General features: G+C 42.2%; 1 protein-coding gene across 1 annotated transcript; it reads left to right on the forward strand.

Annotated features, from left to right (window-relative positions):
- The first annotated feature begins 1643 nt into the window (after positions 1-1643).
- Positions 1644-14182, forward strand: kcnj5 (potassium inwardly rectifying channel subfamily J member 5). The gene is made up of 3 exons (XM_073495228.1): positions 1644-1706; positions 3884-4757; positions 13797-14182. The coding sequence occupies exons 1-3, from the start codon at positions 1644-1646 to the stop codon at positions 14180-14182; spliced, it is 1323 nt and encodes a 440-aa protein (XP_073351329.1).
- The last annotated feature ends 2923 nt before the right edge of the window (positions 14183-17105 follow it).

Raw genomic sequence — 17105 nt, forward strand, 5'->3', positions numbered from 1 at the left:
GCCTAATGATGGAGCTCAATAAAAAGTCAGGATCACCAAAGTCAGTGCGAGTCATCCTCTGGGGACCCTCGATCTCTGTGCAACATTTAATGGACCTGCATTGTCATTCCTGGACATGCTGCTATGTTAATTTGTTCACATAAAAAACACTACTCCTGCAGGCTGATTTATTTGCTACATTCTCTCATGACACCACCACTACTGTGTTGTGAGAGTTGAACTGAACCCAGTTTCAATCATTGTAAAAGCATTAAAGTTGGAGTGATGACATTTGGCAATGGTGCCTTTTGACTGACCGCCACATTATGGATGTGAGAGAGCTGTGTTGTTGCTCCAGCTAACGTTAATCTTCAGATATAATTGTCTAGCATATGATCGTCCTCCAGAAGCTCGTGATTTTTGGCGTTGTGTTTATTTCTATAATTTACTAAAAAACAGAAAAGCATTTAAGCATAAAGGGGAATTAAGAGAGGACAGTCTGAGCAGAGCAGTGTAACTCACCAGATGCTGTTGGTATAAGCCTGCCATTGGGCACCTATTTGACACTGTATTCCCCCCTTTCTTTTGCTATCTGAGTTACTATTTTCACAATCCCCACTACTATGGGAAACAACAATTACAACCTCCAAGTTAGCATCCTACACACTGAAAATGACAAGTTACCCTAACCCCACCCTGGTTGCTAATGGTACAAAGACAGCTAGCATTGTGATTCAGTCGTTTTAATGCCAGAGCTTGTTTCTCCATGTGCAAAACAAAAAAACACTATTTTGCAGGGCCACCGTCATTGCATCCTGGGTTTAGCTCAGGCCAAGTCGATTGTGATTGCTTTAAAGAAATACAAACAAGCCAGAACATTTCTTCTCCCATACACAATTTGTGCAGCTATATATCTCCAGTGCTGACAGAGCACTGTGGAGATCTGGCTAGAGCAGAGACCTTTGCATTTCTTTTATTTCCCATAGTTAAACCTTGCCTGTATTGTTGAATCAGTTGATAACAGCATAGAGTGTACAAGATGAAAATAATTAAAGCACGATATCCATTAAGTAAGATATAGTGCTATCCCTTAAGTTCACCAGTGAGAAGTCATTAACAGTAACTTCCCTGTAAAGGATATACAATCCTTGACACCATTAATACGAAATATTACAACCAATACAAATGAAAACATCCTTCTCTGTTGAATATTTGACCTTTTAAAGCGTATAGTTCAAACTGCCCTCGCGGATTTCAGCAGACTCTAATTATAGCAGTTGGCAAATATTGACATATTGACAAATCGGAGCAATTTAAATGACAGGTAGAAAATAATGTGCTTGGGGGAGCTGCACCATACATCAACACAACATTGTTAGCGTCAACATAATGTATGTACTTTTCAAAGCGAATGTGTAATTTAGATAGCTGAGGGTTGAGAGGTTGAAAGGCCTAATGGATAAAGCTTGTACATGCTTGGAGGGCACCGTAGCTTTGACCTTAATTCTCTGTTGTATTTGTCCATTTGAATGCTGGCGATCAATGAACTGAAGCTCGTTGTGCTGCTGCAAATGACAAAAACACATGTATGTTTCAAAATCAAAAATTTAACATACTGTTGTGCTACTTCCTTATGTCTTACAGGTGTTGAGCTTCAGCTGAGGATGGCAGGAGACTCTCGAGTCCTCATGGACCACAACATGGAGATAGGAGTAACACCGGCACAGGTAAACTGCACAGCCACTTCTGGTCATACGCTGCACTGATCACTGCAGCTGGTCGAGAAAGTGTGAGACATGAGAGAGAGGATATGAGGGAAGGGCGGCGTGGTAATGGAGGACCAGTGAGAGAGCTGAGGAAGTAAAAAGATAAGGGGGAGATACAGAGATAGGGAGTAGAGTTACTACTAGGTGACTTTTAAGAAAGGTGGGATAAAGAGGATATATAGACGATAAGCTGTATACATCCTTTATAGATTAAATACACAGTGCAGATTATAGATCAAGCCCAACAAAGTGTAACCAAACCTGTTTCTTTAGCTCAGATAAAAATACAGTCCAGTTTCCTAAGCAGTGGAAGTAGGTATAGGAGGGAAAAGACACCGCATTCACTCCCAATAACAATGGTGGAGTTGCATTGGTTATCTGTCCTGATTCCCCAGCTGATTGGGGCTTATACTGTCTATCCAAGCGCAGCCAGAAAGGCTCAGCGAGTGAAAACACCCGCCGCTTACCGCTGCCACGCCAAGAGAACTAATGAATTTGTTTATCGACCATCAACCCCATAGACCGTATTGACTACAAAGGCCAGAGATTGGGGCAGAACTGCTTTGACAGCTTCATCTATCACTCAATTAACCCCGGCATATTTTGGCTGTCGTCCATTTAAAAAGAGGTGTTGTAGCGATTAACCACAATTTGAAAAACAACTGTGTACGCTAACCGATGTTGTCATTTTAAAGTTTCACGCTAAGAAATGGTGGACTGACAGCACTGAATATATATTTGATCCAGTATCCCTGAGCACAGTTGGTAATAAGGGAGCCCATTGACATTTAGTGAGTGCATCGTCATCAAGGCACTAATTGCGATGCCGCTCAATAAGAATTGTCTTTCAATTTCTCTTTGTCAAAACGTCCCTTTAACAGGGATCACTTCGAATCAATATCTGAAAACTCAATACTGTGCAATACTGCCCTGACTGAATGTGCACCTACACAGGGCAGCAGTGAAACAACACCTGACATCTCAAGGAAACTATCCTGAATAAACCTGTCTGACAGATTTTATTATCCTGGCTCTACAATCGAAGGCACTGCAAGGATGTTGTAGTTCCTTAGATTATGTCCTTCCCTGGCTGAACTGTGAGAGTGATAGCCTTTGCGATAGAGCAGGGGAACAGTCGGTGTAACCGCAACAGACTTTGACATAACTTTGCTGGTGAGCATGACGCTAGAGAGAGAGACGGATCACGGGTGTCCCATTAGCAGCAAGTGATCCAGAGGACACCAGGGTTTGTTTTCTTGCCTCAACACCATGCATTTCAATTATCAACTCAGATTGGAAAGTGTCACTCTGCTGTCATCGTGTCCTTGCTCTGTTCGAAAGGTGCCCTGCAAATACGTCCCTCTATATATGTGTTTTTCTGTCTGTATGTATGAATGGGTCTGTCCAAAAAGACGGCCAAGCAACTCGCAACTGGGTTCCTCCTGGGCAGAAGCCTAAACACTCTAAAACATAAAATATCACAATACTGCATGTAGTGTATTGGCATGAAAGCTGTTTTCTAGATAGGTGCAATGTGTGTGCCCAGGCATATGCTACTCTGTTTAAGGATGCCATAAGGCTCTACTGTGGAAGGATGGAGGGTCTGTTCCTATCCAGGCTTGCCAATGTCCCAGAGGGTGCGAGGGGAGGGAACACTGGGGACAAGGAGGGAGACAGGGCACAGCTGTGGGGCCAGATCGCCTCACTGGAGCTGGGCCAACACAGACAAAGACCTGGGCGTCCTTGTGTTCTTTCTGTGTCCTTACTCTCTCGTTCGCCCTGTATATATGTGCTCACACTGACACCCACAATGTCACTGTGGAGTAGCACAGAGCAGTGACTTTATAACGGCTCTTAATTTTATTTGCCTCCCTGCCAGCAGCGCAGAGCAGTGTGGTTTTGCTAAAGGCTGGGAGAAAATCTCATTTAAAAGGTTAACGCCTCCATCCTCCACTACAAACTCAATATAACTTTTGAGGAAATATTAATGAAAATAAATCAGTGTGGCTTCTGTAAAGCACACCCATGTGGAAAAAGAACTCAAATTGCTACTGTTCTCTCTCTCTCCCTCTTGCCTTCTTTCACTCTCCCTCCACCTCTTACTTTGCCTCTCTCTGTATCTATCCTCTTCCACATAGGTGAAGAAGCTTCCTAAACACTTGCGGGAGGCTCAGATCTCGACAGAGCGAACCCACTTGATTTCTGACCCGGCGAAGAAGCCACGTCAGCGCTATGTGCAGAAGGACGGCAAGTGCAACGTTCATCACGGAAACGTGCAAGAGACCTACCGTTACCTCAGTGACTTGTTCACTACGCTGGTGGACCTACGCTGGCGTCTTAGTCTCTTCATTTTCACCTTGGTCTATGTAGTCAATTGGCTTTTCTTTGGCTTTCTGTGGTGGCTGATAGCGCTCATCCGCGGGGATCTGGTGCATGCTGATGAGGAGGGCTGGACCCCCTGTGTGGAGAACCTCAACAGTTTTGTCTCAGCCTTCCTCTTCTCCATTGAAACAGAGACCACCATTGGGTACGGTTATCGTGTAATCACAGAAAAATGCCCCGAAGGTATCATCCTTCTTTTGGTGCAGGCCATCTTGGGTTCCATTGTTAACGCCATGATGGTGGGCTGCATGTTTGTCAAGATCTCACAGCCAAAGAACCGCGCCGAGACCCTCATGTTCTCGCACAACGCTGTCATATCGGTGCGAGACAACAAGATGTGCCTGATGTTTCGGGTGGGGGACCTGAGGAACTCTCACATCGTGGAGGCATCGATCAGAGCGAAGCTGATCCGTTCGCAGCAGACCAAGGAGGGGGAGTTCATCCCGCTCAACCAGACTGACATCAACATCGGCTTCGACACGGGAGACGATCGGCTGTTCCTAGTGTCGCCGCTGATCATCTCTCACGAGATCAACGAGAAGAGCCCCTTCTGGGAGATGACTCTGGCTCAGATGGAGAAGGAGGAGTTCGAGATCGTGGTCATCCTTGAGGGCATGGTGGAGGCCACAGGTATGCAGGCGGGGGTGATCAAGGGAAGGGGTACAGGGAAGTAAAAAGGATGTATGGCAGGATATACGGATAATGGATAGATGGATAGATGGATGGATAGAAAGAGACAGGTTGATGAAATGTAGGATGCGGGAAGTGAGCTGAGTGGGAGGGATGGGAAGATTGATAAGTGGATGGAAAGAAGAGTACCACATGAAGAGATATATGGCTCAAACGAGAGGAGGGGCAGGAGTGAGCACCTGTAAGTGCTGCAGATTATAAAAGATAATATTGTAATGGATGGAAAGACAGAGACTAACATTACCAGATAAGTGGCTTTCTAAGTGAGACATAAATAATACTGATGCATTTCACTTCAAAGTTAGTACACAACATCTTAACAAATGTTTTTGTTGAGGGAGGTTTCTTTCATTAAGCCCACAACTGCATTTCTGTCTTAATCAACAAATTATCCCCTCACAATTCCAAGTATTTCTTACTTCAGGCGAGACAGACGATTGAAATTGAAAATTGAGTATCATTGTGGTCCAACCGCCTTGTGCTCTGTTCTCAGCGCAGCCCGCATTTCCACTGTTGCTACTTCAAGGTTATGTCTTTGATATTGTTTATTTCAAAATGAATGAAGTGTAGCTACCCACACAGCTGCTCTGTGTTTTGGGTAAAGGCCAAGCAGTCCTGAAAAGTGCTCCAGGCTGGTTCCATTTATGAGCCAGACGTGATCAGGTGTTTCTGGAAAGTTCCACAAAGCTCTCCCAGCATGAGACTGTGTTCAAATGGAGCATCTTCAACTCAACAATCAAAATGAGATTAGAGCACATTATGATGTACACGTGTCATACAGGGATTTTCAAAAACACTAGTGTTTTGTCAGTTTTGAAAAAAAAACTTTGTCAGGGACATCACTCCTCTTGTCATTCATAATTGTAACATGATGGATACAGAAAGCACAGCATGATGGTCGACAGCTAGTTGTTAATTTGCTGTTCCAACACATTTTCTGTGGGCTACTGGCTAAATCAAGCATTGTTTGTATGCCTAAGCTGCATTGTTTACTGGCCTTTGTTGAAGGACTAATTACAATCCACTCATTTTAAATACAATGCATTATACATGTTACTAATTTACTTTATTGCCTATCATCGTACTTCGCATCAGTAAATGAGACACGGTGGTTGATTAGGAGCGTTCAGTCTCGTGCACACAATTGTCTTTTTTAAAAACTCGTACAAACCACCAAGCTCCCTAATGCGACCAGGCATGGCTTCGCATGCATCAGAACATTTCTGCTCTATTTCATTTCATTTATTTATTTATTTATTTAATTCCCCCCGCCCTCGAAAGCACCAGTAGTCATCATGCTTCCTGCTCACGCTGCTGGATACTTGACTCAGGCATTAAATCACCTCTCGCTTCACCGGAAGAGACCACAGCATCATGTGGGGGTTATGTCGTCATTGTCCTTGACCGCTAGGCAACGGACCAATCTGACTATCCAGCCCTCCCCCAACTGTACTTCCTACCCCTGTTAACCTTAAGGAGACTGGTTGAACAGGTCACAGAGTGTAAGCTGGGGGAATTGAAGCATAGCTCAAGTTACAGTATTAACCTTTTTTCACAGGTTTTGCCATCGTAACTAGGGCTGCACAACTCATTGATATAAAATCAATACATAGATTGCAATATAGTGAAATATCCAAATTACAGAAGCAATGTTAGAAAACATTTCTGTTTGGCAAAGACCGCAACAAAAGTCAAAATCATTATGATTTTAATATTTTTTCAGCGAAAATGAAAATTCTAATGCAAAAAAATGATCATTCCCACTAATTGTGAATCATGTCCCAATCGCAAAATTCATCTAAAATAATCATAATATGATCTTTTGCCATTTCGTGCAGACCTCATCGCAACATTTGTTGTCAAATTATACCATCACCTTAATTAAATATTATATAACAGTCTTGCACTTGACGCACAGAGTGAAATTAGGATGCCACTAACAAAAAGACAGCCCCCCCAAATTATTATTATTATTGTTTCATAAACTCAATCAAATAAAGACAGATTAAAATGAGAATGTGATGATGTCTGTGAAGTGCTTTATATACCGTGGAGTACAACACATCACAAATTGGATGCTGTCACAGAGTGTGGAGGTGACAGATAAGTGGGTGGTGAAATGGCTTCATTTACTCCTTAATGGCCGGCCTGGTTTTAAGCATGAGCGTGAGTCAGGATCTGGGAATCAGTAATAACTTGTGTTCCTTGGGCATTCCCACAGCATTTGGGATAAAAAGTAAAACAAGATGAGTGCCTACTTCATGACACAGCTTTATTGGACTAATGATAATACATAAAATAGGAACTTGCAAACTTGCAATACTCTCAGTTACATCCTCTCAGTTAATGAACGCAGGACAGTTATATTCTCAAAAATCAAGCTGTCCTTGCAAGCTGCTACATTTCTGTGTTTGGAACTGCTGATTTAAATAAATGACATGACCTCCATGCAGTTCTTGCTGACAGTGTGCAGAAAGCTGTTATAGCTTTCATGGAAAGCAAGATTTTTTTTTTTCCTCACAAATGTTATCCAAGATTTGATTTTATTACTAATTTCCTCAAATTTGGCTTTACTCACTTCCACCTTGTATTCAAAGCCTATATTAAAAGTACCATCTTACAAATCAAGAATACATGTAAGAATAATCAAATGCAACAATTTACTACAAATGCAACCAACCTGAACCAAACTGAATTGTCTGTTGTCACAGCTGTCTACAAATAGCTGAGGGGTCCCTGGACTCACGATGTTTATCTACCCTGCCTGTATATTTTGTTCTACTAAGTTAGCTAACTAACATTTTAATACTAAACTCTAAGCTCTAAACAAGAAGTGACTATGCTGCAGTTTATTAGGACGTTTCTGGTACTTGTTCCGTTGCGCCTAAGGCCTAGTTATGTGTGTCGGAGTTGCCGACAACAAACCTTGTTTTCATTATTGAAGTGTCTCTGAAGATAGGAGGTTTAAGGCTGCTTTGTTTCCTTTACAGTAAATTATTTATGTATGAGATACAGCCTGCTGTATGCTATTTCTCAGAATCCAGAAAGCATCTTGCATCAATATTGTTGCTGTGTAAACAAGAACATCAGCAGTCTTGTTTTTGTTTTAAGCTTCCCAGGAAAATCTGGGATAACAGACACAAGAAACAGGGCTGAAAAGTAAGTTTTAGAAATGATTACTAGCAGTAGTTTGCCCTAAGAGAAAAGTGCTGCTATATGGTATCTGTGCCAGTTGGAGACCTTATGCATATATAATGTGTGCCAATCAGTCTTTTCAAATAGAAAGAAGAATATGTAAATTAGTATATATATATATCAGTGATTTGAGACAACCTGATACAGTGTAACTGCTGATCATGTGCTTCATTTTCTTTTAAAGAGGTCATATTATACTTTTTTGGGGTTTGTCCTTTATTGTGTTATGTAGCATGTTCATGCATGTAAAAGGTCTTCAAAGTGAAAAAGCCCAAAGTCCACACCAAAGGGAGTTACTCTCTCCCACAGAAAACACTGCTCCTGCACTGCCTGAAACGCCTGGTTTGGAGTTGAGCCTTTACTTCCGTAACTTATTTGCGTCACTGTGTTACAGGCGTTATATCAATATATATTTTTATATATTTATTATAAAATACATACACTCCAGTCAGTCGGCAGATATACAGCTGGTACTGCTGTAGCGTTATTTTAGATCACACTACCTTGCTCGGCATGACCCGCCCTACTCTACCTCTGATTGGCTACATCCTGCCCGTTACGTAATCCACATGTGCAACTGTCACCAAAGATTGAACACAGGCAAGATGTCTCACTCTGTAGCTAAAGAGGAGCATTCAAGACACAGTGTGTAAAGGGATGCTGCAGCAATGCACCATATGAGAAAAATAATGTGTATTTGAACATTAAAGTATGTAAACCTATTCTACTATGACCCCCAAGTAAAAGTATGAGCCTGAAAATTAGCATAATATAATGTCTTTAAATGTTATTTAAGATTAAGATATAAGCACACTGTTATCAATTCAAAGAAATCACAACCAGGCACAGCCAATATCATACAGTAAGAGAGTCACATTTCCAGAAGTTTCAATCCTCTGATTGTGGGCCTTCCAGATCCTCACCATCAGAAGAACAACTGTATAAATCAGTTTGTTAGTCAGCCGACGTTATATTAAGAGCAACAAAGTCTGTGTAATGATAGTCTGACTCACCAGTAGTATAAGCCCACCTTTGGCTGCCTATTTTATTCGGCATGCTCCCTTCCTTCAGCTGTCTGCATGTTAACATTTTCAATGACGATGAATGTCTGGTGGCTACAACCAAGTTCTGGTACATCTTAGGTACGCCTGGTTGCCATTTCTGCTGTCATTTGTCATTTGGGGAGTCAATGGCAATCAACTTATTCAGTTGTTAAAAGTTGGACTTGTAGTTCCAGTCTAACATGCTCCACCAACTGGCAAGAAAAGTAACAGCGGCCCATGGTTTGTTTGTAGAGGCAACAATTACTTCTGCAATTTTGACACATCCAGGCAATTGTGTAATGGCTTTAGTTTCGTTTTGCCTAGATTACTGTATTTTACTTCACGTTTTTTTAGTGTCACTGTGTGCGCTCTGTCCACCTGACTTTCCTTGTAGTCGCGGCTGGAGGGTTGTTCCTAACCCAGTTCCATTTGTCCACAGTAAAAATAAAAATGTCAGCAGACATGCCGTCAGCATCTTGGTACCTGAATGAGTCACGTTCGTGTTCATGCCACTTCTTAGCTTAGTCAGCGAAAAGCCCTGATGGTAAAGCCAAAACATAACCATAAAAGGTAAGGGTCAACTACAACTGGATCAAGACTTTGTTACACTACAAAACATCATTAGCTTTTCTATTTGATTGATGTCTTGTTATGTTCTCTCCTTCTTATAAATCATTTGTTTTATGTAAACCCCCCTTTTATTGTCTTGGCATGAGCAAAGCTGTGTTGTGGATGACTAATTAAAAAGGCTAATTTAGCCCCTGGAACAAAATATTACGTGAATGGAAAATATGTAAAGAGATGACATTTGACGTATGAGCTTGTGACTTTGCCAGTGGCTGCAAGGGTATGTCGAATGGGGAGAGGCAACAAAAACTTTCCCCCAGGCGCTCTCACACTTTACGGGTAGATGCTTGGGTGGAGATCATTAGCCCTTATGAGAAGCAGCAACAGCAGCATGTAATTGCAGCAGTTACGCCTGTAATGATGTTCAACACGAGTAAAGCAAAGGTGTAACTAATAACATGATGATGACCTTTTCCATTTTGTTGTGCCAGTAAGCCAACATGCACGATGCCACGACCCTGAAACTGACACACCTAAATGGAAAGCAGCCATTACTCAAGTCATTAAATGCACCTGTGTTTTACAAGTCAAAATGTCTGTTTGCAGATTGATGACTTGATTTTTTTTTTACCTCTCCATCCAAGATGCTGCTGTTTTTGCTGCTTTATCCTGTTTATTTGAGTTGAAGAGTGTCCTGGCTGCTGACATGCTGTTGAAATCCCCAGCTTTAGCGTTTGTAAGGCGAGAAGCTTGCACTTCCGTTTTCATCCCTTGTGTTTTTTTTTATTGTTTGCTGCTTTGTCACTGTTGGGCTGGTGGAGAACCACAGTCGAACATCAGCAATTATAATGAAACGTCGCGCTTAGGTGGAGCTGTGAGTTGTATCGTATTTCTAAAGTTAAAAAAATAAAAATAAATAAAATATAAAGCACAAAAGAAATTGCTCCGTGTTGGCGTGGCTGTGCGGTGTTTTTATGTGCTGGTGTGAAGACGAGGCCTACATTCAAATCGCGAGAGCAGGTGGTCGAATAATCTGAATTCTGTAACCTCTTTTATTACAATGGCTGTGGCTCATCTGCCACCTGTCAAATATTAAAGCACATGAACACATCACAGCGTCTCCCCCACACACAGCACCCTGCAGCAGACTTTTTGACAAAATGTATAAAACATTAAAAAAAAGGGTGTGTTTTTTTTGGCAAAAACAGCAAAAGGAAAAAGCCTATTCACTGTTCTGAGGTCAAGAGCTGAGCACAAGTGGAAGGACACTGCTGTTACTGCGGAAAATGGAAAGTATGTCTTCAACTGTTGGTAGCTATATACAAAAATGTGTGTGCGGCAGATGGTGGTGGTACTTATTTGTTCATATTTGTGCACTGATTCAGTCTCCCGGACAGACTTTTCATTTTGATCTAATCCCTGAGGAAATAACTGCTATCAAAATGTATTTTTTCATGATCACAACAATCAACACTAAACAAATAAAATACTAATACAAACACAACATACCGAAGCAGTGTCTGTGAAGAGCCTCAGTCTCCATGCTCATGCGACAACTCTGAGTATTAAGTCAAAGGCAGCTGGACTCAGATTTGTGACAAAGCCAGAGGAAAAACTGACAAAACTAGGTGCAGCATCTTTTAAAATGCTAATAGGACGAGATACTAATAGATCTTCACAACACAACTTAATGCATTTGGACTCCAAAGTATTGGCTAAACTGAGAATGTAAAACCAACACATCAAACAATATGCCAAAGCCCTTAATAGAAACTATAGAAAATCCATCTCGTTGGGGCTGAAAGACGCTATATTGTGTTTGATGATCTCGTCACAGAAATAACAAACATTTCACAAGTTAAATGTGGAAACTAGGCCACTCATATCCAGAGGGAGAGCTGACGAAAAGGTGCAAAAGCCCCTCCTCTCACTGTGACTTTAGACACCATATCAATTTGGCATCTACATCTATTTTAGAGCACATGCTTGATGCTTTTAGTGATGTTTTGCATTTACAGAGAGACAGATTATTATATAACTGAACAGCTGGGTGAACGGGGCATATGTATGGTGAGATGGATGTTTTGAGTTTAAAGTGACACTACACCTGTGTGAACTGGTGATAATCTTGTGAAATTGACATGAAAATAACCTTAATGTGCCTCCTTAAGAAGCTGAAAGTGTGAAAGTTTGAATGAAGTTTCTAGGTGAGAGTATATTGGACAGTTAGATACTAGTTATGTGATGCACATTTGACTCTGTATGTCTCCATTCCCGAAACCCATTCTCATTTCCAGGTCGTCAAATACTGACGTTTTGTCACATTTCTCTGCGTCTCATGCAGATGCACAAGGTAGCCTTTAGCTTCCACATGAGACCGAGTGGGGATCTCAGCTCTGATGTAAACCCATCCGTGGCAGTATTAGATGCACAGAGCAAACTGCTCTGGCTTTCCATTCACTCCAATATTAACCCGATGTAGGTTAAAGAGTGGATGGGTTAGGGTTAGGGTTAGGGTTAATGGATGGATAAAACGGCCCTGACCCACCCGGCCGACGGTCGGCTGTCAGGCATTGTTAGGGCCATCAGTGAGCGTCCTTGGCTCATTGGAACTGGACCGCCCTCGTTGCCAGAAGCTTTTTGGCTGCTTGTCGGCTGTTCAGGTAAGCGGATCAGTGCCCCAGAAGAGAAATGGAGAAAGAGAGGGAAGCCCCCTCAGCCTGTCGCTGTAGTATCCGTGACTTCACCAATTGAGCGCGGTTTCTCCTTGTTTTTCTCCACTGCCTCTTCACCAGTGTCATTTGTAACCTTTTTGTCAGACATATTCTTCATTAGAAGCGGCTTTGTGAGCAACAGCGCTCAAAAAATGCTGCTTAATCCTAACAACTGTTTGTATATCAGCAGAGAGGTATTTCCTTCTACGCGGGCACAGACCCTACAGCTGTAGTCTTTGCGGTGTGTTCAAGTGCAGCTTTTTGGCACAGGAGACATGAGGCGATACAACAGTTAGTTCTTTGATTCCTCCACCTAACCAAGTATTTTTGGTGCCTACATCTAACCAAACTGCAACCACATGACAATGTTAACCACATGTTAGAAAGCCTTTCTGCAGAGAGGGAATCTTCTCCCACAAGCATATCGCACACTAAGAGCTCTGACTCACCAGGCCGACGGTGAGTGATTTTAGTAGTGTGTCCAGCACTGTTGGTACCAGTCGGCCCTTGCAGCTTTTCAGCCAAACGCACATGTTGCATCAGTAGGCAAAAGCAGCTTTATCCTGACAACAGTTTGTACATCATGTATTTGATATTAGTTTGGTGTGTCTGGGCCCTAAAGGGTACCTTGTGCGACCCCACAGGGTGAGGGGGGTGACATAGTGTCAGTGTTCGACCAGCTGTGAATAAGAATGGGTTGCCATTTCCTTACTACCTTCTTCTTTCTCCACATTTCAAGCAGACATTAAAGGGTAGCGTACATGATGTTATAAATATTTATCTCACATATTATTTATGCTAATGTTGAATCCACAGGAGAGAAGATAGTGGTTACCTTCCTAACCGCTAATGAGAGCTCATCTTGTTACCGCTAAACATAAAACTCATACCTTAGGATACCTCATTGTGTTTAATAATTCCTGTTTGTTATGTATTTCTTGTTTCACAGTAAGTGTATGTGCAGTACTATCTGCAGCTCTCTGCTACATCTTTTCCGTTGCAGGAAAATCCGGGATGTAATAACAGTGATTACGACTCCATATGTTTAGATGAGTGAGTTTCTGGGCCTGTTTATTGTGCGCGCTGCCTGACTAAAAAGTCTCCTACACTTAATGGAACAGCCATCAATCATGTTATCACTTACACCTGTGAGTTTGCTGCTAAAACTGTCACACCTGTGTGAGACCAAGAATATATAGAAATTCAAATCTGACACAGCCCGTGCAGTCGTAAGATTGAGCTAGAGCAAACAGGTTCAGATCTTGGCCCTTTCTGTGTGCAGTTCTTATACAACCATGAATAATTTACTGACGCTGTCTCTCTCTCTCTCTCTCTCCTTACACCTCTCTCCATCTCTGCGTGTGTGCCTGTTTTCTTTTCATACCTTGTGCTACATGTTGATTTTATGTGAATGTCTGTGCGTGCATGTGGACACATACGCCTATCCATACCTGTCACAGGGATGACCTGTCAGGCGCGGAGTTCCTACCTGGACACGGAGGTGCTTTGGGGCTACCGCTTCACACCGGTTCTCTCCCTGGAGAAGGGCTTCTACGAGGTTGACTACAACAACTTCCACGATGTCTACGAGACCAACACCCCCACCTGCAGCGCCAAGGAGCTAGCTGCTAAGCTACGGGAGGGGCCGCTATTGCCTCAGCTCTCGCTCCTCAGCCCTGAGCCCAAAATGCATACTTTTGACACCCTAAACCGCCTGTCCAAACCGGACCCACTCGGCCAGGATGAGGACAGGGAGGAGAGAGATTCAGGGGGTGACAGAGGAGAGACCAATGGCTCAGCTGCTGCTTTGGAGGAGCCGCACCTCGCTGATGGACTGCCTGGCTGATGTGGCCACATCAGCTAAAATCCCAGGAGAGACTGGACGAGAGGACAGGACAATATAATGCTTCATTTAGTCAATGGCCAGCTTGTTCCATTGCAATGCTTGGAGATACAAGACATCCGTCTCCAGCCCCCCGACTCATGCAATACTCCTCTACTAGAGTGTCAATCTATAGTATAGATTGGTTTTGTAGACACGTAAGTACACATACACAGACACACACGTACAATATCTATATCTACACTTAAAGGTTGGTGGTTCAGATTGTCTTTTTATAATCGTAATGACCACTTACTGCTATAACAGCTCAAGTTGTATAATGTAAACTTGAGCTGCAACTGGTAGCCATGACAAGAGTACCATGGGCTTATTATGGATACTCCAATATTCTCATTTTAGAGTGTGTTGATTCAGCTTCATTTGATCAGAGTATCAGTCTCATAACTCAGCTAATGTGTCTGACAGCAGCTTCTGCGTGGTAATGGAACCTTGTTATTGATTATTTTTTTAAATGTGGGGGCTTATTATTTACTTTCTCTGTCAGTGTTGTTCTTATTCTGTGTCAGAAACCCAATTCACCTAGGAGGAAAATGTATAAGGCTTCTAGTGGGCATAGAAGATGTAGGAAACTGTGCTATAAAAGGAAACATGTACTGGCAAGCACTATCCGATTTTGTTTTCTTTGTTCACACCTTCCTCATGGTCCTGCTGTCCTAAATACTCTCGTTGTGTGTGTCTCGTTGTCTTCCCAACAAACCGGGAGCCTTGACCCAAAAGAAAACCAGCGAGGACCTCATTTTATACTCATGTTCAGGGTTTAAATTAACAATAAGTACAAGGCTGGTAAAAGCTGTAAAGTATATGCTACTGACCGACTATTGTGAAAACTTCTTGACTGGTTAAAGATTCAATTCCCCACACCACTGCAGCAACTAAAACATTAATACCAAGCCCATGTCTTGGTACGTAAAGCACAATTTACGCACATGAATATTCCAAAAGCTCCAAAGCGTAAAAAAGTACTCCGTGTATCCTCTTATGTTTGTTTTGTTAGATATTCAACCTCAGTATTTTTCAGCAACATACAAGTTAAGTGATGATAGAAGCAGGTTTTCTGTCTGATCTAATGAGTTTAGTTCCTGGCCAGCCCATCACCTGCAACACTTGCCCTCTTTGTAATTATTTCCTCTGAATTTCACCTTTAGCTTTTATGATTTGAAGTCTTATTTGTCCACGCACACTCGGCTCACTCTGCACTTTGGCCCTGTTCCCTGGACCGCCCCTGGGCCTTTTGCTTGTTATAGTTTCTGGCCCTTGTGACTTCTGTTTTGGAAGCAGACACTTGTCCCGTGAGGGCCATAGCCTACAGTATTTTCTATTTTTTTTTTAGTTTTTTTTTTTAGTTTTCTTTGAAAAGACACATGTCAGAGCTTGCATGCATGAATCAATCCCTATGCCTCCCATTGCTGAGTAAGTTTAATACAAATACAATACAGGGTATTTTCTAGGCATGCAAATTATGAGATTTCTACAATATATTATCAGATAATGTATTAATATTAAATGATCATTTGTTGAAAGAAAAATGAGATTCCTGATACTTTAAAATCTCCCACTCCCCAATTTAATGTTAAATTATTTTTCTTTTCTTTTTTTTCTTTATTTTTTTTTTTACAGATGCTTGTCCAACTAATGTGTTTATTTTCACTGTGACATCTTAGCATCTTACTATGTATTCCATTTGCTAAACAATACGTTTGTCATTAGAGCGAGATCATCTTTCATTGCTGGAATGTCATCTGTTTTCTGTGTGTTCTCATGGGAATAAACATAATATGGCCGAAAGAACAACATGTTCCTGTTAGATAATGTGTGCATGCATGAGCGAGTGCACGAGAACGCGCAAGTGTGTGGTTATTTTGCACGTAGCGTTGAAAACTGAGGACTGGGAAGGTATCTTAATTTAGCGTGTGTCACACTGCACTGGATCAGCTGTAGTGTGACAAAATGACAGATTTAACCCGTGGCAAGCTACCTGAAAACTGGATTAGTTCTGTATCAGATCATGAAAGGCAGACTTACGCAACCTTTAATTATCAGCACAGAACAATCTTGTCTTATACTAAAGCTTGGGGGCAAAAACAGCTTCATGCAAGCTGTGGGAACAAATATGAGGGATAACATCAAGAACTTTGTCGCCCCCTTTGCTTGTCTCAATTTGAGTTAATTCATTAATATCGTGCAGCAGCAAAGTCTTGGTACATCTCAGTAGTAACCTGAACCCTCCTTGTGCTGCACCCTTAAATCAGTTGTCCGAGCATTTAAAGGAAAAGATCAATGCTTTCTCTTGGATTAACGTGATTGTGGCTGCTGGAGTCCTCAAACACCTAGACAGCATCCCTGAGTCAGCTCCGTTTGTTAGGAGACTGCAATTACACAGACACATGCGCACACACGGGAAGACACAATCACAGAAAACAGCTGGCAGACTGATTAAGGCCACCGCAGCTATTTACTAGCCACAGAGAAAACACCGCTGAAGTCACAGGGGTAATCACATTTACCCAGCGTCTACAGAGTACAGGCAGCCAGAAAATGAAACATGATGTTACATTTGGTGGCCGGCGTGTCACAGAAATTCACTGAATCACAGCAATGTGCTGTCAAGGCTATTCTCGTCCAAGCTATTAAATTTGGAAGCTGGATCGTCAGCAAGCTGACAGTCCCTGATTCAAATCTGAATAATGTACGATGATGAATATAATGCATTGAATGGTGCATTGAAATAGGTACCCAGGGCAGGTGCATGTGGGTGAGCATGGGTGTGTGTGTGTGAGAGAGAGAGAGAGAGAGAGAGAGAAAGAGAGGGGGAGAGACGTAATCATCACAACCTCAAGCCAGCATGAACACACAATAACACCCACAA

The sequence above is a fragment of the Pagrus major genome, chromosome 2, assembly GCF_040436345.1.
Source record: "Pagrus major chromosome 2, Pma_NU_1.0".
NCBI lineage: Eukaryota > Metazoa > Chordata > Actinopteri > Spariformes > Sparidae > Pagrus > Pagrus major.